Raw genomic sequence first — 27,915 nt, 5'->3', positions numbered from 1 at the left:
TAAAAAAAAAAAAATCCGTATTCTTTACAGAAGATGCAGATATTTTTAAAAGCTCTGTCAAACATAATATATAACTATGATCAAATGAAACCCTTCTTTCCTGTGTTAGGAGCATTCAATGTAATTTTTCCTGGCCTAGGAAAGTCAAGTATCTTCTCTGTGTATTTCCATTTTAAAAGTTTTCAGGTCAGTTTTTTTTCCACTATTCTAAATTGTTACAGGAAACGAAGCAGAATGCTTGCAGATAAGATGCGGTGCCAGCCTCTTTCATGCTCTGACCATGCTAGCCTAGTGTTCTCCACCCTCAGGTTATTGGAGGGATTAAAGAGATTGACAGTGTTTTCATGGGTGTGTCTTGAAGATTTTTATACTTTCATTGATTCACTTTTGCTCTTTGGAAATTGTTAAGTACAAGATACTGAAATCCTTGTCTGGCCTGTAAACTGCAGGACTGATCAAGGTCAGAACCGTTAATGACCCAGAGCTTGGGCGGATGTCTGCAGTGAATGAGTCTTGTGAATATGTGCTGACCAAGTTTAAAATTAAACCTTAGCTTGATGATCACTGTGCAGAAGACAACCAGGTGAAAGAACCTCTCGCAGCGAGGTCGTGAGTCAGAATTGGCTTCTTGAGCAAAGGAGAATTTACAGTAAAGAGGACACGGAGTGAGGGGTACACAGAGGCCGATGTGGGGGTTGATGGAAATAAAGAGGAGTCTGAAAACATAGAAAAGCTTCTTAAAGTCTAAGCCAGGACCAACAGCCCATGAGTAGAGTTCATTTCCCTCCTGCCTCACCACGGCAGCTTGCCGAAAGCCCCTCCCGGCGGGACTGTTGGAATTCCGTGCCTGTTTTACGATGGACGGCTTTGGGGAAATCAGATTTGATTTAATAAAAGGCATTTTACAGCCAGCTTTGCTGCCTTTCTAATGTCAGAAAGGAGATGTTCATGACACCGCCTGTCGTTGATTGAGTACCTGTGGATGCTGTCACTGTGCCATCCCTGGGCCTGGCACCAATCTCCGAGGGGTCTTTATTTTGCCAGTGAGCAAGCCCAGACTTTCTGCGGGACCGTGATTTTCCCAGGCTGCACAGGAAATGTCTTGCTCCAGAACTTTTTGTTCTTACTGTAACTCCACCTGCCTCTTGCACCTGGATCACTTACCTTGTGAAATGTCCCCTTCAATTCTGTGGTTTTCCACTTAGTTTGTAAATAGTATTGTAATATAATAAATAAGCTACTTGGGTCAGGGTTGGGAGAAACCACAGTCTTGGCCTATTGTTTCTCTATGAGGATCAGTTGTCCTTTTTTTTCCTTTGTCATATTTTTTACTCCCTGTAAGATTAACCGACTCTACCCCAAAAGCCACCTTGATGAAAACAAAAGTCTTTAGGTTCCCAGGACTTAGGTAATCTCTTCGCAGAAATGTTCAGATTGTATGGGGCCCTAGCCCTCCAGGTAGCTTGGTGTGGGCCCTTTGTTTAAGTGGATCAGAGAGACAGGTCCCACTGGGCTCCACAGGGAGCTCTGAAGTGGTCAGGCCAGGGCCCTCATTGCTTAGGAGTTATGGGCTTCTGTGGGCGTTTGTGCTTTGTTTGACAGCAGCGATCTCCAACTTTTTCTGCACCAGAGATGGTGCTCCTGTGAGACTCTAATACCTGATGATCTGAGGTGGAGCTGAGGCGGTGATGCCCTTGCTGGGGAGCGGCTGCAGGTGCAGATGAAGCTTTATTCACCTGCCGCTCACCTCCTGCTGAATGGCCTGGTTCCTAAACAGGCCACAGAGACTGGTACCGGTCTGCAGCCCAGGGGTTGAGGACCCCTGTTTTGCATTATCCAGATTTGGCAGTTATGGTCTACCTTTTCCTCCCTCACACCTCTCCACCCCTAGCTTTTGGCTTCCTTCCGAAAAGCATGCTGAGTGTTTTTTTCCCAAAGCAAAGAACGGAGGGTCCTCGGCAGATCTTTTGGTGGCCTGCCTGCTTTACTCAGAAAGTCTCATCAGTTCTCCCGAACTATTCTGGGCTTGAAAATGGACACATGAAAGGAAAGCCGTATGCGGATATGCAGTTTTCTGAAGTTGAAATCTTTCACATCTTTATACAGTGCGGTGATTAAACTGGGAACTTTGGTGTTTAGCTGAGGCAGGTCAGCCTGACTGGAACTTGTGTTTGGGGTCAGGCCTGTGCCTGGGAATGGGTGCCTGGGGCATGGGGGTCCCAGCCCCCTGACCTTGGCTTTGAGCAATTCTCTGCTCTCAGTGCACCAGAAAGAGTTAATTCCAGTTACACAGCTTGCTAACGTTATTAATAGTAAAGAATTATAGTGTGTTCTGTAAATAAGTTTGTAAGTAAATTATTTAGTGAACCGATAACTAAAATACACATTTTTAAAAGCTTCTTTAAAGATTTTAGGAATCACTTATTTTTAGTACTCCCTTCTATGAGATTTTCATGGGCATTCCCTCCTATAATAGTTGAGCAATTTTCTTGTTTGCTTTCTAAATCTTTCTGTAAAACAGTAGTTCTGAAAACAAGAGTCTGTTGGCTGGAAACATGGGTGGGCACGGGTTTATGTAATTTGACTTCTCTCTAAATCAGTAAATATTTACATATGACCTTATCAAACAGCTTGGGCACATTCTGTCACTTGAAAGTGGTCAAAGCAGGACCGACCGTCAGCTTTCTGCAGTTCCACTGGGTTTCACAGGAAGGACTTAACTTTTTTTCTTTTTCTTTTCTTTCTTTCTTTTTTTTTTTTTTTTTTTTTAATAAAATGCTGTCCACATACCATAAAGCTTCCAAGCTGAAAGTGGGCTTCAGCAAGTCTCTCTCATTCCATGCAAACAGGTTTATAAAATTTGCATTTTACATTTGACATCTAAAGATTCGACTCATTTAGGCTTGTAGCTGAGTACTCTGAACTGAGGAATCCAAAAAATAAATACTGGATTTTGGCATAGGTTTATCACTGCTGCCTGAGTGCTTTTGTTTCTTTGGGGAAGGTAATTACAGAATTCTATTTGAAGCTTAAATGTTGTATTTTGTGAGTAAGTAGGAAAAAAGAAGTGGATAACTTTTCTGTTTTTATAAAGTAGTACCAGTGCAATATGGTTTAAAAACGGAACTCTTGGAATTTTAAAGCAGTGATGGAGTATTTTCTTTCATTGTTTGAAATCTGACAAATTAATTAATTTTTAGAAGAGAGTACATGTTCTTCAAAGTTGACAGTGAAAAATAATAAAGAAATCTAAGTTTTTTGGTCATTGGGATATGAAAATTACAACGTTATTGTATTAGTATCACCCAGTAATAACATGTTCCTTTTATCTGTCAGACTTAATATGAAAAAGTGCATTTTATGGTATTTTGTCATCTGAGTACAATATTTATTACAAGATTTAAGGCTGGCAAACAGTTAACAAATAAATGAGTCTTTTAACAGTAAGTAACTATGATAATACTTACTGAAAAATACTTAATGTTTCTGTATTAATCATGTGTGTTTTCCAATTTTCTTTGCAGAGTATTGGGAAAGGGTCATTGTGGTGCATAGACCCAGAGTATAGACAAAATCTAATTCAGGCTTTGAAAAAGACACCTTATCACCCGTACCCACACGTGTTCAGTACACCTCCCGCCTCTCCTCAGCCATATCAAAGGTAAGCAGTTCGGACTTCCTTTTTTTTTTTTTTTTGTTTGTCTACTGAAGTTGCCTTATTTTGACAGAGACAGGTATTGAAACTAATTTAATAGCTGTATGCCTTTTAAAATAGATAAGTGAGAAGGAAGGTAAGTATTATTTGAGGTATATTCATTGTTAGATTTCATGCAAACTTACCGTGTTTGCTGCTTCAGAGGCATGTGTTTCCAGAAGACTTCATGGAGGGTGAAGTACTGTCTTCCTGGGCAGAAGCGTTGACAAAGAAAAGGTGACAGCGTTAGCATCTCGGTGTGTCACCATTTGTTGGAATAAAAGTACAGGAATGAGACTACCAAGTGACTTTGTCTTCCCTTGATCTGACCAGGAGTGTCTACAGGTGTGCCCTGAAAAACTCACCCGGTTGTTGTCATTCCGGTCACCATGTGCACGGTGCTCCTGAGTGATCATTTTGTTGTGGTTACTTGATGTTTGCCTTTTGAAGGAGAACAGAGAACAGTGGAGACTTTTATTTCCCCTCGTATGCCCATCGTTTTTGAGGCAGGGAGGTCGTGGGTCATGTGTACTATTTTTACAAAGACATAAATGGAGGGGAGGATGTGTAGCTTGTCACTTTTTAAAAAGTGTTATTAATGTTAGAGTTCCCCAAAATATAGCACAGAGCCAAATTTTAAAATTGATTTTATCTTACATAGTACTTGGCTTTGGGCTTTGACATAATATCCCTCAACCTTCTGAAAAAAAAATTTTTTTTTTTTAATGTATAGAAATGTTTCTATTTTAACCACCCAGTTAAGAGAAATTAACCTTGGATTACGAGCTTTTGTCAACGAGGAATGGTGTGAATGCATAGGTTTCAGTAGTGTTATGGGGCTCGGCTTTGCAGTCTTTCTCTAGTCCTGTGTTCTACAGAAAGGGGCACAACGTGATGCCCTGAAACAGCATTAATGAAGTTCTTGTGCATCTCAGTTGAGGAGCATTCCATCACAGGCCCCAGACAATCAGTCTTCAGCAAAAGACGGGAAGAACAGCTGGGCTCTCTGAGAAGACTGCTGTATGTCTGCCTTCGCTAGCGATTAGCGTGATGGTAGCCATGGCAACTGGGGCGTCTCCATAGCAACGCGTAGCCGAGACAGGTGCAGTTGCATCACAAGACTGTTTGTTGCCTGGCAAAAGGACAGGCCATTAGTACTGAGATATACGCTGTTGCCTTAGAAACAAATCACCCTACACAGCAACTACAGTTGCCTTGAAAGATTTTGGGGGGAAAAGAAAGGTTGTAGCAGCTTTTATCTATGTTCATAAAAATCAGTGGAAGCATACTTTATTGGAAATGACAACTTGAGGTCATATAGCTGTAGGAGATAAGATGGGATTTTCCAAAGCAACCCAGCCAACATCGTAGAAACATCCAGAAGGATAGAGCCATATGCTTGGTTTTCTTCTTGTGGCTGTGGCCATTCCTCAGATGCAAGGGGACTAGGACCGGAGTGGAGCGCTGCTGATGTATACGGAGTTGGTGGGGGAGGAGAAGCTACCGGTTATAGGACCATTTCCCAGACCCTCTTGTTCCTTTGTCACTCTCCTCCCTTAGCCTGCAGACCCCACAGAACACCGTTTACTTTCCTTCCCAGTTTGTACCTCATATTTCATATCCATTTGCTTCTGGGAAGTTAATGTAAGTTTATTCACTAGATCATCTCATTGGTTCATTTTAGACCAGAATTTTGTTGCCAAGTGTGACCCCAAGGGAAATGCAGTCGTTACTTAATAATTTGAAGGATTATAGCAGAGCAGGGGAATGCACACTCAGGCGAGAGTCTTTCTGAGCTGTCCTAAGCTTCATGACTACATTTGATTTTTTAAATATAGGCATAAAAATGCAGACAAATTCGACTTTTTGTAATGAAAACGCTTTCCAAATGAATACTTCAGGTCCTGTACTATCACCTCCTGTTCCTTTTTTCCCAGTTGGCTGAGGGGAAAAAAATGTTTCCGTATTTACCCATGCGGGTGCTCAGATTTCACCTCCATAAAGGTCACTGGATGCGTAGTGAGGTGACATATCAGATCCTAGCCTGCCTCTTCCATATCTTAACTCTGTGAGAACAAGGCCCTTTGTCTTTCCTGGGGACTGTAATCCTTCACCTGAAGGCTGTAGGTACCCAGTACTGGCTGATTGTACAGTATTTGTGTGGTTTATGACGTTGTGATGTTCGGCTCTCATTCTAAGCTGTGAGGCCACTTGTTGACACTACTTGGGGAAGCATGAAGTGGGACAGAGCGAGAAAGCGAGTCATTAAATGGGGACCAGAAATTCTGACTCGACGTTATCTGGACGGATCCCCTGTGATGTAGGGAATCACCTGTCAGCGGCTTGCGGGGTTGCTGTGTGGGGCACCTGGGGCACCTGGGAAGCGCTCGGCTTTCCTGGAGCTGGTACTTAGCATGTTGAAGATGGCGATTATACACGATGGGTGGTCATTGCTGGTACTTGCAGGTGTGCTTGGCAAAGGAGTGCTCTGAGCCACGCTGCAGGTGGCTGAAAACTCTGCAGAGGAAATGGGACATCTGAAAACCTTGTCCTCGTGCTTTGGTCACGTCCAGTAAAATGCTAAGTGTTGTGGCTTATAGACTCGTGCCTCTGTTTTCCAGTGTACTCTTTGGATATTTGTTAGCGTTACCTTATACCTACTTCTTTGGATGCCACATTTGTTTTTAATTGAAAAGTGACATTAGCTATTTATTAGATTGCCATAGCAAAGTAACTGCTGAGTGACTTAACACAACAAAAATTCATTTTCTCCCAGCTCTGGAGGCTAGAAGTCCAAGATCAAGGTGTCTGCAGGGTTGATTCCTTCCAAGGCTGTCACGTAGCTCTTACCTAGCTTCTGGTGGTTTGCTGGCATTTGGGGCATTGCTCGGCTTATGGAAGCATCACCCCAATCTTCGCATGGTGTTCACCTGGTGTGCCGTCTGTGTTGAAATGTCTCCTTTTTATAAAGATACTAATCATATTGGACTAAATGGCCCACCCTACTCTAGCACAACCTCATTTTAACTAATACATCTCCAATGACTATTTTAAATAAGGTCACATTCTCAGGTACTGGTGGCCAGGAGTTGAACATGAATTGGGGGGTGGGGCACAGTTTTTCTGTAACTATCCTTTTTTCTTAAGGCATTTTTGCTTAATATGGAGAAGAAAGGGAGGAAGTATTCAAAATGCAAAATGATGGAGTTTGTCAGAGTGACACCAGAGCTCACCTGGAATTGGTCCCAGTCGCCGAAGCTGGGGCTATTCGAACAACAGAATAAATAACAATAGTATTGGGTTATAACCGAAAAGAAATAATAAAAAATATCCATGAATTCACACTGTCATAAATAAATGATTGAATAAATGGGTGTAGAGACAAATTTCCCATACAGAAGAATTTCAAAACGATTTATGTAGATACTTCCTCCACTGTAGGAGATGAGGCTTAACTCCCCACTCCCTGAGTGGCTGCACTCAGTGACTTACTTCTAAAGACTAGAGTATGGAAAAGAAAGATTATAGTGGAAGAACCTGGCAGTTACTAACTACCCTGACCAGGTAATCAAAACTAAATAACATCCTTCATGTGAAGTTGACAGCTTGTACCTTTGATATGGTGTCACGAAATTGACACTTTACCTCTGTTATCCCTCCCCACGCCCTCCACCCCCGGCCCCAAATCCATAACTCCAGTGTCTCAGGGGAAAAACATCAGACAGTAGTTTTGTCTTCAAGGGGGGACGTTCTACAGAATACCTGGCCAGCACTTTTCAAAGCTGTCAAGGTCATCAAAAACAAGAAAAGTCTGAGAAACTGTTACAGAATAGAGGAGGCTTGGGAGACATGATGGACTAAATGGGTAACATGAGATCCTGGATGAGTTCCTGGAACAGAAAAAGGACGCTAGGGAAAAACTAGTGAAATAGAATAGACCGCACAGCTTAGTTGATAGTAATGTACCAGTGTTGGTTCCCTAGTTGGGACAAACGTACTATAGTAATGTCAGATTTTAGTACTGTAGTAATGTAGATTTGAGCGAAGGGTAAATAGGGATACTCAGTGCGCTCTTTGTAACTTCTGTTAAAAAAGGAAAAAGGCAGACTAGTTGAGTTTTTCGATTTTATCAAATTTAAATATTCAAGCCGTTTTCGGTGTAATGGCAAGTGAAATCATTTCATCGCTGAGCAGTTGTCTGGCCTCGTTTGGTGTCCGCCTTTGTCTTCGTCATAATGCATCTGCAGGGCTGATTGCAAGGAGCTCTCTTGCTTTTACCTAATTCCCTGTAGGATCTGCTGAGCTGCACAAGGGGCATCGCTGTAGGGAGGATATTACAGTGTTTGGAGCTTTATTTTTGTGACATGGCACTCAGTTGGGCTTTGTACGCTCCCCATGGCCGCAAAGGGATTTGGGCTAACCATGCGCAATCCACTTTCCATAGGACTCAACCTTTGCCAGCCTGGCCTTCCAACTCTTAAAAGAGGAGGGAGGATGGTGTATTTGGTTTCTTGTCCAATCCCTTCAGAAAAGTCCTGTTACTTGTCTTAATGGTTATCTTGCATGCGCCTATCCCTCTTCGATGTGGAATTTCTCATTAAAGGGTATGCATATTTTAATGCTTTTGATAGAGAGATTGGCAAATTGCCTTCCGATATTACACGCTGTTCCAGTCTATACTCCCACCAACATTTTAGGAAGTTCTCATTTTCTAATCTTTCTCCATGTCTGATGGTTAAATAAACAGACGGTTGGTTCCCCAGTGGGTGATGTTTTTTGCATGTGTGATTTTGATACTGTATAGTGAGGGCATTTAAACCTTACAGTATTAGATTAATGCCCTGTAAATAGCAGATGTCCCATAATTGTGTTTATGACATCAGATTGTTTTCAAAAATTATGTATATGGATCCTGTGTAATATCTTTTCTGGTATAGGCACCAGTCCAAAGTCGCTTTTGCAGAAAAAGCATTTTAATCATCTCTCACCATAGGTGGGAATAGATTTTACGATTAATTAAGCAGTATGGTTTATAGAGAGTTTTCTGGATGATCAGTTTTCAGAAAAGAGAGGTTAAATAAAATATACCTAATTTGAAAGCCAAAACAAGTTTGTGCTTCTTTGGTAAGTCCAGAAAAATCTCAGCGTCTTCTGAGCCTCTGGTCAGTGCGACGGGTCACCCGCGGCGTACTCAGATGAACACAAACCCTGTTGGAGGGGATTTTTGTTCCCCATTGCGTCTTCCATTTGTTGTTTCATTATCTTCTGCCTGAAAATAATGGCAGCGTATTATATATTTTGTGTAAAGTATTACAGCACTTACATATACAAAGCTAGGAGAATTCACAAGACTATTAATTTGATGTTCTAGGTCTAAAGATGTATTTCTTGGATGACTTCAAAGTTTGCAGAGTCAAAACATGTGAAGAAAGTTTGTCGCTCTCATTTTTTTTTTTTTTAAACTTATCGTTTAGCTCTTTACATTTTTGCTTCTTCGGAGCAATCTAATGGGCCACTAAAAAAAATATAGCCTCTCCAAAGATTCAGCCTTTCACATATTTAGAGTTTTAACGAAAATGGCTGATTTGGGTGCTGATTTGGCCCAAGGTTTTATTTTATCCTGCTTGGTGCCATATTCATGTGCTTTGAGCTTATTCTTTATGATTTCTTTTAAATGCCTACATAGCAGGGTAATTAATATTGCTAAGGATGTAGAAATTGTACAGAGTGGTCAGTATATATTTGAATTAATGAAATCATCAGCGATTCCTCTCCGGGTAAGTAAGTCGTGGCTGAAGGAGTGAGCTGGTAATGTCAGATGGGAGATTGCATTGGGAGGAGGTAGGGAAGGTAAGGTGTTTTGGGAGCTCATCCTTTTAGACAATTAGAAGATTAGAAAATCCTCAGAATGTTAAGCTTGTTAATATAACGGTGTTAATTCCCCCACTGAAATGCTGGGTTTGCACACAGCGAGGAATTCTTTGCTTGGATAGCATCCAATAATTTTTTAACTTATAAGACATCTTTCATTCCAGTTACTCAGAGTGGTGTTATGCATTTAATAGTTGGCAAAAGAACTGGAAGCCACAATAAAATCAGTTTTAACTTGTGTTGAAGATAAATGGTTAGATTGGTGTGTCACTGCAAGTTTTCATGTAGTCAAGCCTGAGGGAAGAATGTGAGGATTTCGATTAGTTGCATTACTATTACACCTTATATTTACTTACAAACAACATATTTGATAGAGCCATTGTTTTTAAAAGTCTCCTCGTATTCAATACACTTTTGTAAGTTTAATTGAAAAGGGCGAGATATTAGATATTTTGAAAGAATGTGCTTAAACTGCAAGTTTTTGTTAGAGTAATTTTTTAAAGAAGGCTAACGTAAAAAATCCACAGTAAGCCTACACTGTGCTACATATGTAGAGGGAATGTGCTAAATTAATGTGGTAAAATGGATATGGGATTGGATGGCACGATTTTCTAATAATAGTACTTGCAAATTTAAACTTAATTTTGTTAAAAGATTGGAGAAGACATAATAGAAAAGCCTTAAAATTGTATGAGGTCACTCATATATAAAAATAATGGTCATTCACAGTGTGAGGTTTAAAAATCCATTCATTGAAAAAGCATTTTAAAAGAAAGACTAAAAATCCACTAGTTGGCTGTAATTTTATTTGCATATCAAATCATATTATCTTTTGACTTCCGGTATATTTTCTGAGTTGGTCTCACAGTATTTTTGCTGTTAGCATTTTGTCTTCAGTATACTGTTTATTGTACATTTTATTCTCATTTAATCTTGCATTATTTTATTTAAATGGAAAACAGCCCCTGTTATCTTTGAGGACTTAGGTAGTAGGCATATCACATGAATATTTTGCCCGGTTATCCAATTCCGTTGTTTTCACACTCACTTTGAAAGTTGAATGTTTAAGCAGCTGGGCCGATTATATCTGTTTTACTCAGGTGCTGAGTAAAACTCATGGCTGAGAGAGCCCCTCCAGACTCTCGGGGTACCCTCAGCCTCTGGTTTGTATTCTGATTGCAGAAGCGTTAGGATCTCTTCACATCTACTACCGATATGTTTCTGTTGCTCTGACTCCTGAGACGATGGGCAACAAGGAGCGTGTGTGTCCCTAATTCCTGGTTAGAAAGTTGAAGTGTCGATGGACTGAGGGGGGAGCCTAGGGTCTTCGCCTGGTTGCTTCTCCACATAGCCAGTGGAGGAACTGGCAGATGCCTGGTCAGAGCCTCTTAGATGTCGTTAGAGCTGGGGAATGTCTGCAGGCTGAGGCTGACCTGTGTTCTGCAATACCAAACCCCTCACCCTCTGGCGGGGAGATATTGATCTACATGTTAGAAGTATGAAAGAACTGTCAAAAATGCACGGAATCAACGATATACAGTGTGAAAACAACAGGCAGCCTGTTTTTTGTTTTGTAGTGGTATAAATGGGCTTTTTTTTTTTTTTTAAATCACAACAGAAACTAAAAACCTATCACTCCCATGTCTAAGCTTCCATTTCTTCAACTTCTGGTTGTGTGAAATGCTTTTGGATTTCACAGATTAAAAGGTGGGGTATGTGCGTAAGGTACAGATGTAATACAGTTAGATTGGAGGGTGGGTGCAACCCATCATTCATAAAGGTTTGGGGAAGATAGAATGGAGGTAGCATTAGTTTATTATAAGCAGGACAGCAGCGAATTAGATTGGTCAAAAGGTAATCTTAGGTAATATTAATAAAAGGTAAGTATTTGAACGAGCGATTGGTCTCAGTAATTCCCACTTTCAGTGTGGATCAGTCTTCTCTAGGAAATTTCTGTACAGATGGGAGAGACACTTTGAGATAATGAGGAGAGCTATCCGGCTGGCTGTGTGTCACTCCTGAAAAGCTGGGAAAGTGTAACTTGGAGAAGAACATCTTCAGAAGGTCAGCCCGCCAGCCATCAGCTAGGAGGGATTTATTTAGATCTAATGGGGAGAAGGAAAGAAAGATTCAAGCTTAGTTAAACAAAGGTCTAACAGAACAGCATCAAATACTGTGCCAGGGACATAATAGGAGATAGGTAAGTGTTTGGGTTGACGGGTAAATAAGCCACTCATGAGGATGCTGGTCAAGTCTAGACAACCAGCTGCCAAGGTCCTTCGAAGATATTTCATCTTTTCATTTTTGCGGAGAGAATTACAAGGTTCAATCTCTTCCAAATCTTGAGATATCCTAAGTCTGTTGAGTGGCAATGGCAATAGAGTATGGGCTATCACTCTGTAAACAATGTTTGTCGTGTTCCAAGCCCACGTGTAGGTTGGAAACGAAACATTAGGGAAAATACGCATGGCTTCATCACTCAGAAATGAAAGGTCAGATTCTTCTCATGAAATTGTTAAGTCCAGATTTCAAGACCGTGACAGGACTAATTCAGTTACTCTTCATTTTGTGCCATCCAGCTTTTTGATTTGTGCCCTGTAATTACCTCTCTTGTTTTAGTGACACTTCTTTGCACTTCCTTCCGTGTGAATAAAATTATCACTGCAGTGTTTTGCCAAGCAGAAGATCATTTCCAAAAGCTGTCCATCAAATCACCCAGACCCTCCCCCTATTGTTTATCCACTGAATTAATGAGAGCAATACTCACCCTTTGTATAAGTCCCCATGGGATTGCTAAACGGGTGTCCTGGTTCTGTAGAATCACATGTTTTTGGCCGGAGTCCCTGATCACATTTTTAACCTTTTGTTTTTCTTAACGTGAGGTTCATGTCACATTATTTGTCAAACCATCTTTGAGACCCTGCCATATATACGAAAGTTTTGGAGTGTGAGAATCATCAGAAATTCCACATTAATTGCTAACTTCTGATTTTTAAGTCATCTGGAGAAAACATCCGGAAACTGTTTAGGTACATTTTTAAATCCTTATCTTTTTAGATTGAGTTGCTTAATCGCAATAGTCCAAGTTGAGACATGTTTACTGTGTGTTTAACTACTTTTGAATGGAAAGTTTTGGGTCAAAGTCTGTTTACTAGCTTGCTTATTGCACTCATATCTGTCTAACAAACTTAATCTGCCCCCCACCACCGCACTTTATCTGTCTAGTTTCACAAGAATAAAAGTGAATGGGGAGGGGAAAAAAACCACTATTCAGAGGAAAAATACTAAAGAATTTTAGCAGCTTTCTCTACTTTGTTCCCTCTTCTCTATGCAACTGTAGGACTTCTGAGTGAGAGGATTTTTGTTTTAAATACTCTAAGGAAAGCAGTTTCTTAGGATTTTTCTGAGTTAGAAATTGACACATACCCCCTTTTCCGCTGGTATAGAGACAGGCACACAGAGTGACACCCCTCTTAAACTTTCCAGCGGAGTCGCCCGCTGGAGATGGGTGTTCCGGCTGCTTTGGTGCGTTCCTCAGACCCACAGGCCCCCTGCCCAGCCTTATGTCTGCCCATACTTGCTGTGGAGGGGGACCCCAGCTGGTCCTGCAGGCTGACGGATGGATGCAGCAGCTGTGAAATCCTCAGGAGGAAGAGGCAAGTCTGGGGAAACAGTAAGGAAGCATGGAAAAGTTCCGAAGCTCCCAAGCTCTCAGTATGGTGCTGGCTTCCCCAGCTCTCCCCGCCTCCCTGGCTGTCACAGCCCTGCCCCGTTGTGGAGCAGAAGTCGGACAAGGCACTCTGTCCTGCACCTGTCTCTGAGGTGCTTCTGTAACTTTGGGCAGGTCCTCGTCCCTCCCTGGGCCTCGGCTCCGCGTGCATAAGAGGGTACACGATGGAGCAAGACCTGAGAACCCCACACTTGCTGGCAAAGACTGGGACTGGAGGTCCCCAGGCTCCCGTCCAGCTCCTGCAGGCCATCTACCTTCAAACCATCAGGCCTAAAGCAAATCCCAGTAAGTTTCAGAAAGGCACTCAGGTTAGAACCTCACCTGGGCCTTGGACTGCGTGACCTTGGACAAATATCTGACCCCTCTCAAGCCTCTATTGTGTCTTTTGTGTTATGGTATACCATCTCAAAGGAGAGCTACAGGCATTAAATTAAGTAAAAGGATGTAATGAATGCTTAGCACTTGTGCCCGGCCCACAGGAAATCAGCGTGTTTTAATTTCTCTTTCCTCACCCTCACCAGACTTTCTTTTGGTAATTGTGAAGTATTGTTTTTGTACACGCCACGTACCAATTTGGCCCTTGCATATATGGGTTTGCATTGTAAAGTATCATTTTATACTTTATATTCTGTATTTTCCACTAGATTTAAGGTCCGTGAAAACCAGAGTTCTTGAGTGCTCGTTTCCCTGGCTGTAAACAGAACCTGCATGCAGGTGTTATTCAAAAAATATTCATCAATGATTCCTCCTAGAAAGCGTAGATTATGAGACTAGTGCCAAATGTTTTCTCCGTCGCCTAGGGATGCCAGCGTAACTGACTACCTTCCTCCCCTTTACTGTCACAAGGCAAGGGCCGGAGGGAGGGGGAGGGAGGTGCTCTGCTCCACATCCCTTCCCTCTGAAGATATTTGAGCGATTTTGCGGTGTCGGTGTGTTTCTGGCCTTCCGTCTTCTCCGTCTGTCTGCCAAGGCCCCGCCGTACCTCCGGGTATCACAGACTTCGACCAGGTCATTCTCGAAGCCTTAAGAGACCCATCAGGCTACTCTGGGGTGGAAAGGTTATAAATTCCAGGCTGTTGACTCCAAGGCACCAAATACTGTCAGGACTACACACATTTTGCAGCTGCCATAGAAAATGCAAATGTGCTCAAGGTGGTGCCGGCTAGGAATTGCTCCAGCTTTGTCTCATTCATTATTCCTGTGAAAAGAAGCCTCCCTCTGCTCCTCACTGAAAAGAAGCCTCCTCTGTACACTTACTGCAGAACAGAGCACTTGAAAGGTAAGTCGCTCGGGCCCTCCTTGCCCTCATCATAATGGGAAAAGTTTTCACCGCAGGCCGGCCAAAACAGTCAATTGTGTTCATTCTCTCCCCGATCCATAATCCGTGTTTAAATCTCTTGGCAGTAACTCATTAGTTTTTTTCGTCTCCCACCCCCCCACATTCTTTTCTTCTTTGATGGGAACAAAGCCCGGCTCCTCCCTACGCAAAGTCTTGCTTCTCTCTCCCAGGAAATCTCACTGTTTCACTTTCATCCCTGAAGAAGAAAGCCCCGCCCCCCACCCCAAATGTTATCCTTCCCTACCTGCTAAAAGACGAGGATCTCAGTTCTTTGTACTTCAGAATCTGTTTTCAGAACTCAGGAGTATGTCGTGCCCCAAGCCCCAGGATCTGCGACGGTAATCTGGCGATGATACCAAGGCCTGTCTAGCTGAGGACCCCTCGCTCCGGCCGCTCCTCCTCCCAGCTCTTGAAGGGACCTTTCTTGAGAAAGGAAGGATGGGACATATGGTGACTCCGGGGGGATTTTATTCTTATTAAAGCCCTTTGAAGTTCCCTTGTCTAACGCCCACCCCCTCTCACCCTCACCTCTTAGATGTGGCATATTCTGTCATCAGGATCGTTGAAATCAGTGTTACAGGAAAACCAACCTGAATCTCTCTGCAACAGCTCTTTGATGCAGTCAAACAAAGATCTATTTCCACCCGGTATTTGAGACTTCTAAGAAATAAACTATGAATATACGCCCTTTAGCATTAAAGGGTGAGAAAGAATTTTAAATTCAGTTAGTCCCTCCTGTTTTGGACCCTAAACCGTTCTGAACTTTGAGTGGGAGGCAGAAAACCAAGCACTTATTGAATACTTACTGTGGTATAAAAGACATCATATATGCAGTGACTTAATTCTTACAAGAATCCGATGAGGTTGGTTTTAGCACTGTTTCACGTCCGTGAGAGCCCAGGCTAAGAGAGGTCGTCACGTGCCTGCAAGTGGCGGGCCGCGTAGCTGGCGAGCGGCTAAGCCGGGATCTGAGCCGGCACGATCTCGCTGTTCAGACTCCAGAAACTGAGCTCTCCCCACGTAATCGAGCACCTTGTGGTCACTGCCGTCAGTGGGAATCTTGTCCGGTATCTAATAGTTGAAGGGATGAGCCTGGAAAAGGAAGATGGCATATCGTTTTTCAAAAAGCAGGTTTTGTAGCATCATAAGGGTGGGATGGATGGAGGTGAGACCCGTTAGGAGGACATTACAGTCGATCAAGCCAGTGGAGATGGGAAGTTCTGAAACTGGCGGTGGCGAGGAGGGAGCAAAGACGGTTGGAGGGAGGTGATCTTCAGGACTTGGTGGGGGGCGAGGGGAGGAAGCAGAGAGGGCCTGACTTGTGTGGATGGAGAAAGGTGGCACTGTGAGGGACGTGAGCGGGCAGCGACTCGATCGTGTGTGTGCGCGCGCGTCTGCCTACGTGCATGTAAATCTTCTGTTTTAGACAAAATATAAAAGTAAATGTGGAGTGGGGAGAATCATATTTTCTCAGACTTGTGACTTGAGTTTTATGATTTTGGAGATCATTTACACTGACCATTTAATAAGAAAAAGAAATTCAAAGTTCAAACATCAGAGACCTTGCCTTGTCCAAGAATTTCACTCTTAGAGTAATTAGGGTTTTGTTTTGTTTTTTTTTCTTCTAGGCTTGCTAAAATACTGTCATCCTTAGGAATAAATAGTCATACTTCAACTTTCTTTCTAATCTAATCATCGCTATGTGTAATATATATATATTTTTAAATATATCTGTAGGGAGAGCTGATAAGGGCTTAACCAGCTTTTGTGTTTGAGTATGCTTTTTTGTCGTTGTTAATGTATCTTGTTAATATTATTTTTAAAAAACTCTTGGCCTGAACCTTCAATATGTATATACGCAGTATAATATTTGTGAAATAAAAATGAATAAATGTAATTAACATCCTTTATTTGATGCCGAAGTCACAAAATGAATTAGAAACAAAAAATTGTGTTAAGGAATCAGCAGCGAAAGTTCTTCAGAAAAACCTGGCTCATTCCAGTTGACCCAGGTGTATAGAAATTAGGCTCTAAATAAGTATCGAAATAGTGCTGTGAAATTTCATGTTTGCTATGGCGAGACTTAGGTGGTAGGACCCGGTAAGCACACGTGGCATGTTGGTTTAGAAGTGCCACGTCGATCGGACCACTCGGGCGACAAAGCGCAGCACAGAGCCTGAGGGTGTTTTCAGCAATCCGAAAAGGTGTAGGAATAATGCTACATTTGAGAAAACCCACCGAAATTAACATGCTAGACCATCGAGCTGTTGTACGGTTAGTCTTGGAAAATTTGGTTTTAATAAAGTCTCTAGATCAACATGAAGGGGGAAAAGGGTGTAAGGTATCAGAATCACTGGAGGGACTTTTAAAAAAACTGTAGAATGTCGGTGGCTGTATACTGGGGAGACTTTCCATTCAATTTTCTCTGAATTTAAAACTTTTAAAAACTACAGTCTATTATTTTCTTTTAAATTTATATTAATTTATACTAATTTAAAATTTATATGTATAGTCATATATGTGTTTATCATATATATAAGATACAGTATTAAAATCACTGCCTTAACTGAGTCACAGTTAGTGTGGTCGTGGGGGAGGTATTTGCCTCTCTGAGGTATGCAACGGGAACATCATTTTGAGAAATGCTGTTCTGTAGCGTACAATGTTGTAGCAGGAAAGAACCTAAAGTCGCCCAGTTTAGTGATCCCCAAATGACTACGAAATGAAGTTTCAAGAGATGTTAGGACTTTGCTTTTGAGTATGCGTGAAGTCCTCCATGGTCAGTAAGTGTGGGAAATGTAGCTCATTAACTTCTTCGTAGTGAGCTAATTCAGATGGTTCCCACAGTTCTTATGTAAGGTCCTTTTTGAGGGCTGTACTTACCAACATATTCCAAGAAGACCAGCTTGGGAAAAAGTAATGTAAAATAAGGGTGTTTCAAAGTGTGGTTGTCAAATCAATTTAGGGAATTGTAACCTTCCTTTTTTTTTTTTTTAATGAAAAATAACAAGAGACTAGAACATACCAGAGTTATTGCACATAAGAGGGTAAATGTTATTTTGTGAAACTTTTGTTTTAATTATGTATGTGGGTTTGTATAAACTTAGTCATAATGAAACATCTATTTTTAACTACAGATGATGTTCCCCAAAATTTTGGAGAACACCGGTCTAATTCAGTTCCTCAATTTTGTAAGTGAAAATTCTGAAATGGGTCTCAGGACCACGTGGGGAGTTAGTGACAGAATCTGAGTCCACACTTCATTCTCTATCACCTGCACAATTGCTCCACCAAATTCACAAATCACCTTAATATTTAAAAAGCAGCAACTGGTGGAAACAACCTAAATACCCATCAACAGATGAATGGATAAATGAAATCGGGTTTATACGTATAGTGGAATAGTATTCAGCCTTAAAAAAGGTGAATTTTGATACATGTTGCAACATGAATGAGCCTTGAAGATATTCCGCTCAATGACATAGCCAGACACCAAAGGGACAGGTATCGTATGATTCCGTTTACTGAGGTTCCCAGCGTAGGCAGGCTCATGCAGACGAAGTAGATGACAGGTTACCAGGGGCTACGGAGAGAGGAGAACCTGGAGTTAGTGTTTAATGCATACAGAATGTCTGTTTGGAATGACCAAAAGTTCTGGAGCTGGATACTGGTGATGGTTGCACAACAGGATGAGTGCCTACAATGGCAAGTTTTAGGTTATGTGTATTTTATCACATGATTAAAAAAAAAAAAAAAAGGATCCAGCCACAGAGGAACAACAGTAATAATAAAGGCAACACTGTTTCTTTTAGACCTTGTTTCACATTCTGACATCCGCTCAGCTCATCCCTTCGGGTTGTCACTTGAACAGGCCCGACCCGACCCGGGCGCTGAGGATCCTGAGGCCGACAGGACAGGCTCCCTGCTCTCAGGAGTCCCTGGAACAGTGTGTGGCCACATCTGGCCTTGATTCCAGAATCCTTGGTGGGTGGTGACTGCCGGCCTTTCCACAGGTGATGCCTTTTACGGCCACGAAGTCACACTTAGCATGTGACCTTTGCCGTGCTAATAGCGCTGATCTTCCGATTGCAACACTTGAATAAACCAACAACTTGCTTTTGAAAGGCCAAGCGGAAACGTGTTGCATGGCTTTTCTCTTGGTTCCACCCCGTCATCAGTTGGTCTTTCGCCCTGACCCACAGACAAAAACGGCCTTTCCTCGCTTTACCCTTCCCTCTTTCTTCACAAGACGGCCCGTTGTAAATAGCAATGTCAGTGAGCCCTGCCACCCCAGGGTGGTTGTGGTGGTTCCCTCTGTCTCCATTCTCTGCCCCTGCTTCCCACGTCTGGCCACGAGGATCAGAAGAACCTGGTGGAGCAGAAATGAGGGCAGCAGCGGCGGTCGGATGGCGGAAAATGGATACGTGTTTCTTCCGTGGAGCCGCTGAGGTTTTTGAAACTCTCAATGCAAGGCGGTTTCTGCCCACAAAAGTTATGGCTGAAGGAGTCACTCGTTGGCGGTTGGAGGACTTTGGAGGTTTCTTACTGTCAGGCAGGCACCCTTGGGCTTCCGGTCCCTCCACAGGGATTGACAGACAGCAGTTCTGTGCTTGTAGCTACTCTGTTGGCATCTCTGGGTCTCAAGTCAGCATCTGCAATAAAGGAACCGGGAGAAAATGCCTCTAATGCAGTCAGCAAAGATGTTTACCTTGGTTTACTGGGAGCTAAGAAGCTCTTCATAAATAGTTTATTTTTAGGTTACACTGAGATTTGCCAAGAATGAAGGGGCAGCAGAATGACTGGCCCGAATCCTCCTGAATTGGGGCAGTGCATCCTAATATTGACCTCCAAAACTTTTAGCGTGACCTTGCAAGTTTGACGTTTAACTCAGGATTTCTCCACCTTGGCACCGTTGGCATTTGGAGCCAGATAATTCTTGTTGTGGGGGCCGTCACTGGCCTTTCCCACCAGATGCCAGCAGCAGCCCCCCAACCTGAGATTATCAAAAATGTCTCCAGACGTTGTCAAATCGTGTGTGTGTGTGTGTGTGTGTGTGTGGCAGGGGTGGGTGGGGGCGGTGATCACCTCTGGCCAAGGATCATTGGCAAGCTCCACATACCTTCTGTGTTCTGGGTTTCAGGCATTAGGGATTTTGTCAGCTGTTATTCCGGAAATAATGGAAAAAGGCTTGGGTTGGTTGGTTTGTTTAAGTCCTGCTTTATTTGTACAGAGGTCAGCTCTTTAAAGTATGTGTAAAGCATCATTGACCGGGAGAAAGTAATGCCTAGCACTGGTGGCAGAATGTAGTAAGCGCGTTCCATGATGAGTATTTACCAAGGATCTCAGGTGCAGTGGAGATTTGCGTTCTGGGTCTGGGGCCTCTCTCATTTCTTCTGCTTTGCTGCTTCTCCCAGTTATCTGGTGGGGTCCAGCGTGGTTATTGAGTGAACAGGAACCAGCAGGCTGAAATTGCTGGAGCCTGCATCAGAAGCGTCTGAGTGTACCCCTCCTCTTTACCTGCCATGCCAGTCACATGGCCAGATGATAGGAGCAAGTTATTTAATTACTTCCCTCCAATCTTTCTCACATCTCAATAGAGGATGATACCTACTCTTCGTCTTATTAAATGGCCATACTATGGCCAGTTCATCAGTCAAGCTCACCTCATGGAGTGGTATCAGCTGTTCGAGACCATGGAATTCTTTGTAATTTTATGACCTGTTCCAAATTCTCAGATGGGTTCCCAAGGTCCATCTTCCGAAAAGCAAAACATCCGTCTTCTTCCTCTATGCTGACTTAGCTAGAATGTTTCTTTATTCAGTCATCCAGTGTTGCTGGAGCTCCTGTGTGTCCTGCTTTGTATAAGTCACTCGTGTAAATCACTTAGATGACTAAGCCAGGTTTCCTGTCACACTCTAGTTAGAAAGATGGGTTTATAAATTAATGTAGTACGAGAATTGCCTTCTGTCACCTTTACAGAGTACTGTGCTTTAACCTTGCTGCCTATTTCGAAGCTCTTCTTAAGCGCTGAAGAACTGGAACGTGATGGCGACTGGTTTGCAAAGCGTTAGCCATGCTGTCTGGGGAGCACTGTTCTGGGAGTGTGAAAACCTGGGTTTTTATGTTGACTCTGGCCCTCTTGAGCGGTGTGCCCTTACCCAGGTCACTTCATCCTTCCGGTCTCACTTTCTACGTTTATGAAATGATGTGTATGAGCTCGATCATCTCTAAGATCTCTACTGACTCCTGCCGTTTACACTTGTCGTAATAACTATGTTGTAATTATTAAATACTATTTTGTTTGGAGCCAGAAACCTCACAATTAGCCAGTCTTTGTGCAGAGGATTTATTGTAAGTTTTTTAAATGGGTTCCCTGCTCACTTGTGCCTGGTGGGGAGACTTGGATGATTCTGGTAAGGTCAGAGGCTTTCAACACTCTGAGTCCCTGTTTAAGGGGTAAACAAGTCTGAAAGGTTGAAACAGATGTCTGGCCCTGAAAGCTCCTTGAGATACCAACTCAAAATAGATCCATCAACTTCAGGGAGCTTCTTCCCACAGGGATTTTTGGGGAGGGGTGCCTTCTACCTGTATCTTCCTGTCTACCTACAGAATTATGTAACCTCACTAGTTCACAGTTATCTATTCCTTCCACCTGAAGCTGTAGGTAAGTTTGCTATTCAGTTTAAATCTCGTGACAGCTGTCACTTCTGGATGTTGTATGCTCTATTCCCAGCGTCCCAGGGCTGGCAACCTCACGACTGAGGCCACACTCAAGGCAAGAGATCCCCAGTCAGGGATAAGATCTGTAGTCACAATGCATGTCATATAATAATCAGGGAGACATATTCAGAGCATTCAGAGCATGTCTCTCCTCAGACAACTTAGCCTCCTTATTAACATTCTAGTTTTGGTCTTGCAGGTAAATCTCACCTTCTCTGAGAAACCATCATGTAATTTCTCATTGCATGTTAGAGTAAATCTCTTGAATCATCTGGATGAAACTTGGCAGCTACTGCCTTAGAGTGTGCTCCTGTGTGAACATGTGCTATTTCTCTTATAAGATTGCAGTCATCTCCTGGAGCCCTGATTGTATTTAATCACCTGGAAGGACCCCACGGCCCCGGTCAGCCTGTGCGTGCGTGCGTGTATATTAGATAATTGATACAGGCTGGAGGAATGGATGGATGGATTGCGGTGTCAGGCATTGGGAAGCACTCAATAAATAGCTGTAGAATTGGACTGTGTGAGCGCTTAAATATTTCACCATTCTCTAGTCTTCCTTCTTTATGCCATTTACTGTGGGTTAGAAAATAAGATGGAGTTGTGAGCACACACTAAAGCATGTAAGTGCTTGTTGGTTAGCTGGAGAGCCTGAGAGCTTTTAGCTTTTTTACAGCTCCAAGTCCCTTTTTTTTTTTTTTTTTTTTTAGCAGTGTTTACTATTTCTGGCCATTATGTACACTAATATAAAAATTTAATTAGATCCTTTCTTTTCGATTAATTATTACAGCCCTGTTTGTTTGCTCTCTTGACAGAGCCTGCATTATGGGAACAAGAGAGATCAATTTTTTATCACAAAATTCATTAGTTTTGACTAAAGTCCCATGCGCCTGTGAGTGTATGCGCCACTCTTGGTGACTTCTGAGGCGGTCGGGGGATTGTGGATTGTGGAATGGACGGGTATTCAGCAGCCTAAGAGAAAGGATTTTTCTGAATCAGGAGTAGTTTTGCTGTGGTCATTGTCCTCAGAGCAACACGTGAAGCAAAGATAAAATTCTGTACAACACTGGAGACTGAAAATATACACGTGTCTTACTAATTCCTCATTGTTTCATATTTTTTTAAAGTACCTAGAGAGTCGAATTTGGGTATAGACTACTCACGGGGCTCTGGCATCGGAAAGGGACTTTGTTTGAGAGCCCCTGCGAAAGGTGTGTGTTCTAGGAGGACAAGGGGCCTGCAGCTCTATTCTTTCTTTACCTCCAGGGCCCACACAGTGCCTGGCACAGGGTAGGTGTTCAGTAAGTATTCGTTGAATGAGAATTCATGAGATGAATAGCTTGTTTTGCTTTTTGATCGCCGATTAAAGTGTTTTCTGGATTAAAGGCTCTCTGTGACCATGGCTCTAGGTCTAATGTCTTGGATGAGGCCACTTTGCAGTGTTGGGAGATACTACCACACCTGTCTTCGTGAGCTGCAGCTACGGTATCTGGCTTGACAGGGCAGGGGGCTGGGCCTGGTTCCCAAGAGGCACAGTTCACATGGCCCCTAAGGACAGAGCATGAGCTTGCAAGTCATGGAAACCTGCTGCAACGCCACCTACCACTAGCTCCGTGACACTGAGGCAAGTAGCATAACCTCTCCTGTTGTCTGTTCACCGTCTGTAAAGCTGGGCAGGTCACACCTGCCGTCCAGAGTGGGTGGTGGGTATTAAAGACGATAGTAGTTGATGTCCTGTATACTCAGATATTCAATAAATATATCCATTTCCAGTTTCTTCACCTTTTAGAGGTATATCACTTGTATGTCTCCTCTACACTGAATGGTTTACCTTTTTTTACTCTTGCACAAAATGGGGAAGATGGGAGAAAGGGCCCAGTAACCTCAGTTCCTTGGTGCTTCAGAGAATCTTTGTTATGATGCAGAGTTGGCAGCTAGAGTGTAAATGCAGGAAGGGTTCGTCCTATGTAGCAGTGGTGGTGGTGGGGATGGTGAGCGTAACTGAGGAGCTGAAGTTTTAATTTTATTTCATTTTAATGTAACTGATCACATGTGGCAAGTGCCCAGCACATTGGACAGTGTGACTCTGGGGCCTGGCTCTGACATCTCCCCAGACCTCCTAGGGTCAGAATCTGGTTTAGAAACCAGATCCCCACCACGTGGTTCTTGTGCACCCTGGAGTTTCAGAAGCCCCGGGCTGACTGGCGTTCGACCCGCTCAGCCTTCTCTGTGGACTGGCGCGGGACGGTCCGTGGTGGTGCCGTGCAGGACGGCACCTGGCACCTGGCAGCTGCAGGGCCGGCGTTGTCATCTTTGTGTGCCCAGCTGTTGGCACGCCCTGACGTGGTTTTCAGGGGATCCATGCACGCAGGTCTCTCTGCCCTGTGGTTATGACATTGAAGAAAAAATGTTATGTAGCTTTTAGCGCAGTATTAAATATTATTTTGCTTATTCCTCTTCGTAAACTTTCATTTCCGTGTTTTCTCCCCAAAAGGTTGCTCTTTTTTGATGTTCCCTTTCATCACACTACGGTTTCATTTTTCTTTCCTTTCCCATTATTTTGCCTTAAACTGATAAAAAGATTGAGTGCGTGTGCACACACATGCACACGCCCATGCACACATGTGCTTTTTAGAAGTTTCAAACCAAACTGGTCCATTCAGGTTGTGGTTATCGTAATGCTTTCACTCTAGCTAGTGATAAATATTTCAAAAGGGTAAACAGCATTTTCTTTTTAAGTGGAATGAGAGGACTGCCTCCCACCCCTTTGAAAGTATTAATAATTTCTCTTCTGTAATGATGCTAATGTAACCGATTCAAGCAACAACAGAAACCGTCACAGATTTCTTTGACATCATCCATCAGGCAGGTCACTCTGGCTCCTGTGGGTGATGCTCGGGTCTTGTTGATGTTGGCCACAATTGGCAATCTGTGTTTACTCTCCTGAAGACTTTTTATTTTGCTCCCTTTCAGGTCTTGATTGGTTCATAGACGTCATGTGATGATGGCTCTGTGGCCAGATGTTGTCTATGTGATGTCTGTAGGGGGTCGAAAACCTTATAGGCTGTATCCGGTGCCACCAAGGGCACTAGGAGGAAACCGACGCATTGTGCCAGTCGGGGCACCACCCCAGCGCTCCCTGCCTCTCTGATGCCTCTCTAAAACTGACTCACGTTCACGGCACCAGCAAACGATGCAGCCGGAACTTGACCCCTAGCGTTTGGGCTCCAGCCCGCCTTTGCCCTCTGCCAGGAACCGGCTCCCTCCAGCATCCAGTCTGCCTGTTCCTTCCCGCTGTTGCCGTCATCTCTTTAGACCCTTAATGTCTTTTCTCAGATGCCACCTTCTCAAAGGCACCTTCCCTAGCTGCTCTGTCAGAAACAGCGCACGCACGGGCACGCACACCCCGTGTCACTCGCTATTGCCACTGCCCTTCTTCCTTTTTTCCATAGCTGCATCTCATATATTTGTATGAATGTCCCTTGAGAGCAGTGCCTTTGTTTTGTTCACTGCTGTATCACCTGGATCAAGAACACTGCCCAGCCCATAATAGCACGAGGTAAATATTTTTTTAATGAACCAACAAATGAATGAATGTTAAGAAGCCATTCTAACTTGGATAGCCGCCGTCACCTCCCAGGTGGTCTCTTTCTTGCCTCTTTCCGGGTGTGCTCCCCTCAGTGGCCTGAGCAATGCTTCTGAAACTTGTACTTGCCCCCTGACAGTTCCTTCCAGAAGCTCCCTGTTTTTATGGCTCCTGACTGCCTCTTAGTCCCCTTCTCCTCAGCCTTCCCTAATTTCCTTCGTTTTTTTTTTTCATTCTGCCTCACCACACCTCCTTTCTCTGTCCTTCCCTCTGCAGCTCCTGCAGACCAGGGCACTGTGTCCTCACATGGGCCCCAGCTTCGTCTGTCTGGCTTTATACTTCACAGCCATCTCTTCCTCAGTCGACTCCAAGCTTCATGAGGGCAGGGACCATCTCTCTGTTGCTCCCCTTCGCTCCCCCACTCCAGGCTTCACACCCCGCCAGAGCAGGCACTTAATAACTATGTATGTATTGGAGGGTGAATGAAGCCACTTAATTCTTTGCGTCGATCCACACAGAATCTGTTGGAAACAAGTCTCACTTCTCTAGAATTAAGTGTTTCTTTGGCGCCACGAGGTCTTACTGTTCAAGCTGTGAGATTTAAAGACAAAATGCTTCCTGCTAATTATTAACAGTTGCCCTGTACGAACAGAGCCATTATGAGGCCCTGAACCCTGGCACGCTGCCCCTCGTCCGGAGGTGTGGTGTGGGGTAGGGAAGCAAAGGCCGCCCCGGACCTGGCGCCCATTAGCCCTCAGATTACCCAAAGAGGATTGCAGCCTTGGGGCCAAAAGAGTAAGGAATGGGTAAAAGGATTTGAAATGAGATTATAGGACCTAAAAGCGCCTTGCTTTTTGTTCAGGAAATAATGTGCCAGTTCTCCTCAAGGCAGCGAGACAATCCGGTTTAGGGCCTGGAGTGGTGGATCCATGTCCTGGGGCGCTTCTGAAGAATGAGTTGATCTGTAGTTGTACTTACTAGGCTTCTTCTTTTTTTATTTTTTATTTTTATTTTTTAAAAAAGAAGAAGATGGACAGAAATGGGAAGAAAGAAGAAGAGCTCCTAAAAGTACTAAAAACAAATAAAATTGACACGTGATCTTTAAGAGCATACAAAGACAGGCCCCCTTTAAAGCAGGGGTCCCTAGTCCCTGGGCCTCCTACATACCTTCTGTGGCCTGTTAGGAACCAGGCCACACAGCAGGAGGGGTGAGTGGCCAGCGAAGCTTCATCTGCGTTTGCATCCGCTCCCCAGCGCCAACATCACCGCCTCAGCTCCACCTCAGATCATCAGGCATCAGATTCTCATAGAAGCACCGGTCCCTGGTGCCAAAAAGGTTGAGGACTGCTGCCTTAAAGAACACCTTACTTGGTCAGTATGTCTTCAAGCCCAAGTCTAGAAGGCGAATGGGTATTTTGAATTCTGAGAATGGTTATTTTTCCCCTGGACACCAGCTCCCTCCATGGGGGATCACTTGAAAATACTCTGCAGGTCTGGCTGGGGCTGAGTTAGAATCAAGCTGGTGTTCTGCCGTTGGTGGTGGGTTTTATAGCCGTCATAACAATTCTCTTAATGCTTTAACGTCTTTTTCACTTCTCATGCTTCCTGGAGGGATATTTTGTTTGGCTCTTGGCCCAGGTGCCTCTTACAACCCTAGATCTCTTCCTCACACTGTCGGCTTCCCTGCCTTATCTGAAGTTTTTATTGATACAAAGTGGCTTTTGGCCCAGTTAGAGAGCAGGCCTTCCTATTCCTCCAAGTATGATGACGGAGACTCACAAGGGTTCTGTTGCAGCTGATAAAGCCTGGGTCTGACCCCGCCATGATGGTGGGGTGACCAGCTCTCCCGGTGAGGTATGCTAAAGAATACCACGTTGTCTGAAACTAAACTCAGAAGCAGGATATCCCATCTCCAGCAAGAGGAGCAGTTGGTGGGTGATTCCAAGGACAACATTTGAGAGATCATTCCTCTTAAGGACCCCTGAGCTAACACAAAGTTTGGGAAACACAGGTCCTCTGGTTACAAAATTTACCTCCATGCCTTGAGTTTGAATTCCCATTGTTAAAAATTTATTCTGGATTTATGAGACTGTTTTCTGCCATATTTCTGTCAGAATAGGCTGAACGAATACTTGATGTGTTGGAGGACACTGTTTTGCCTTTGCATGTTCGATTCGTAATTATGTTGATACATAAAGTATGTGCCCACTGTTGAGAGGCCGCAGGAAACGACTGTTTTGAATAACTCCCTGATCGAAGCTTTTGACTTGCCCCTTTCTCTTGAAAGTGAAATAATCTCTCTCCTCCCATTCCCCTGTCGCCTGCTGATGTTTTTTTTTTTTTTATTATTTGAATATGGGGGCTAGTTGGGTTTCAGTTAATTAAAGTTTTAATTGTGTTTGATTCTGCAGCAGGCCTAATGTTTATTTACCTTAATAATGAAATGCAAAGTGTCACCATCTTCGAGCTTTTACTGTCCTATCGGACAGCGAGGGGAGTAGAAGCAATCTTGAAACCTGCGAGTCCTGCCTGGTGATTTGTATTTGCTGTTATAGTCATAATTCGTCATTTGTTTCTGATATATTCACGGCTGAAATAAGTGCTGATTGAGGCTTCATAATCTGAACATTATGAATTGCTCTAGTGTCTAAAATTTGAGCACCGTGTGTTGTATATAAAACATCACCTGTTCAAAATCTAAATACTTGTCCTTCTGTACGGAATACGGTTAACAGAGCAGGTGGAGACCGTTCTCCTTAGAAAATCCTGCTGGCAAGGTTGGCCCTTGGCTACTAGTATCAGGAGACGGATTTCAAGATTCCCACTCTTCGCAGAGCTGGTCACCAGAATGGTTCACTGTGCCTGAACTGTTGGTGTTAACTGTGTGATTGAAGGAAAAAATCGGGAATTTGGACACGTGCTGGGCAGAGGGTGCCTATGGGAGCCATCCCCAGCGACAGGCTTGGGCAGTGAGT

The 27,915-nt window shown here is 43.5% G+C and overlaps 1 protein-coding gene across 11 annotated transcripts in view; it reads left to right on the top strand.

Annotated features, from left to right (window-relative positions):
* FOXN3 (forkhead box N3) overlaps window positions 1-27,915 on the top strand; it is a 349,057-nt gene that overhangs the window by 183,460 nt on the left and 137,682 nt on the right. For all 11 annotated transcript variants that reach the window (XM_016154506.2, XM_016154423.2, XM_036238444.1 and 8 more), the window contains one exon: window positions 3,525-3,661. In XM_016154506.2, coding sequence (XP_016009992.2) covers window positions 3,525-3,661 — 137 coding nt within the window. The remainder of the gene's footprint in view (window positions 1-3,524; window positions 3,662-27,915) is intronic.

Source organism: Rousettus aegyptiacus, unplaced genomic scaffold, assembly GCF_014176215.1.
Source record: "Rousettus aegyptiacus isolate mRouAeg1 unplaced genomic scaffold, mRouAeg1.p scaffold_m13_p_3, whole genome shotgun sequence".
Lineage (NCBI taxonomy): Eukaryota > Metazoa > Chordata > Mammalia > Chiroptera > Pteropodidae > Rousettus > Rousettus aegyptiacus.
This window is presented reverse-complemented; position numbering and strand designations above follow the sequence as displayed.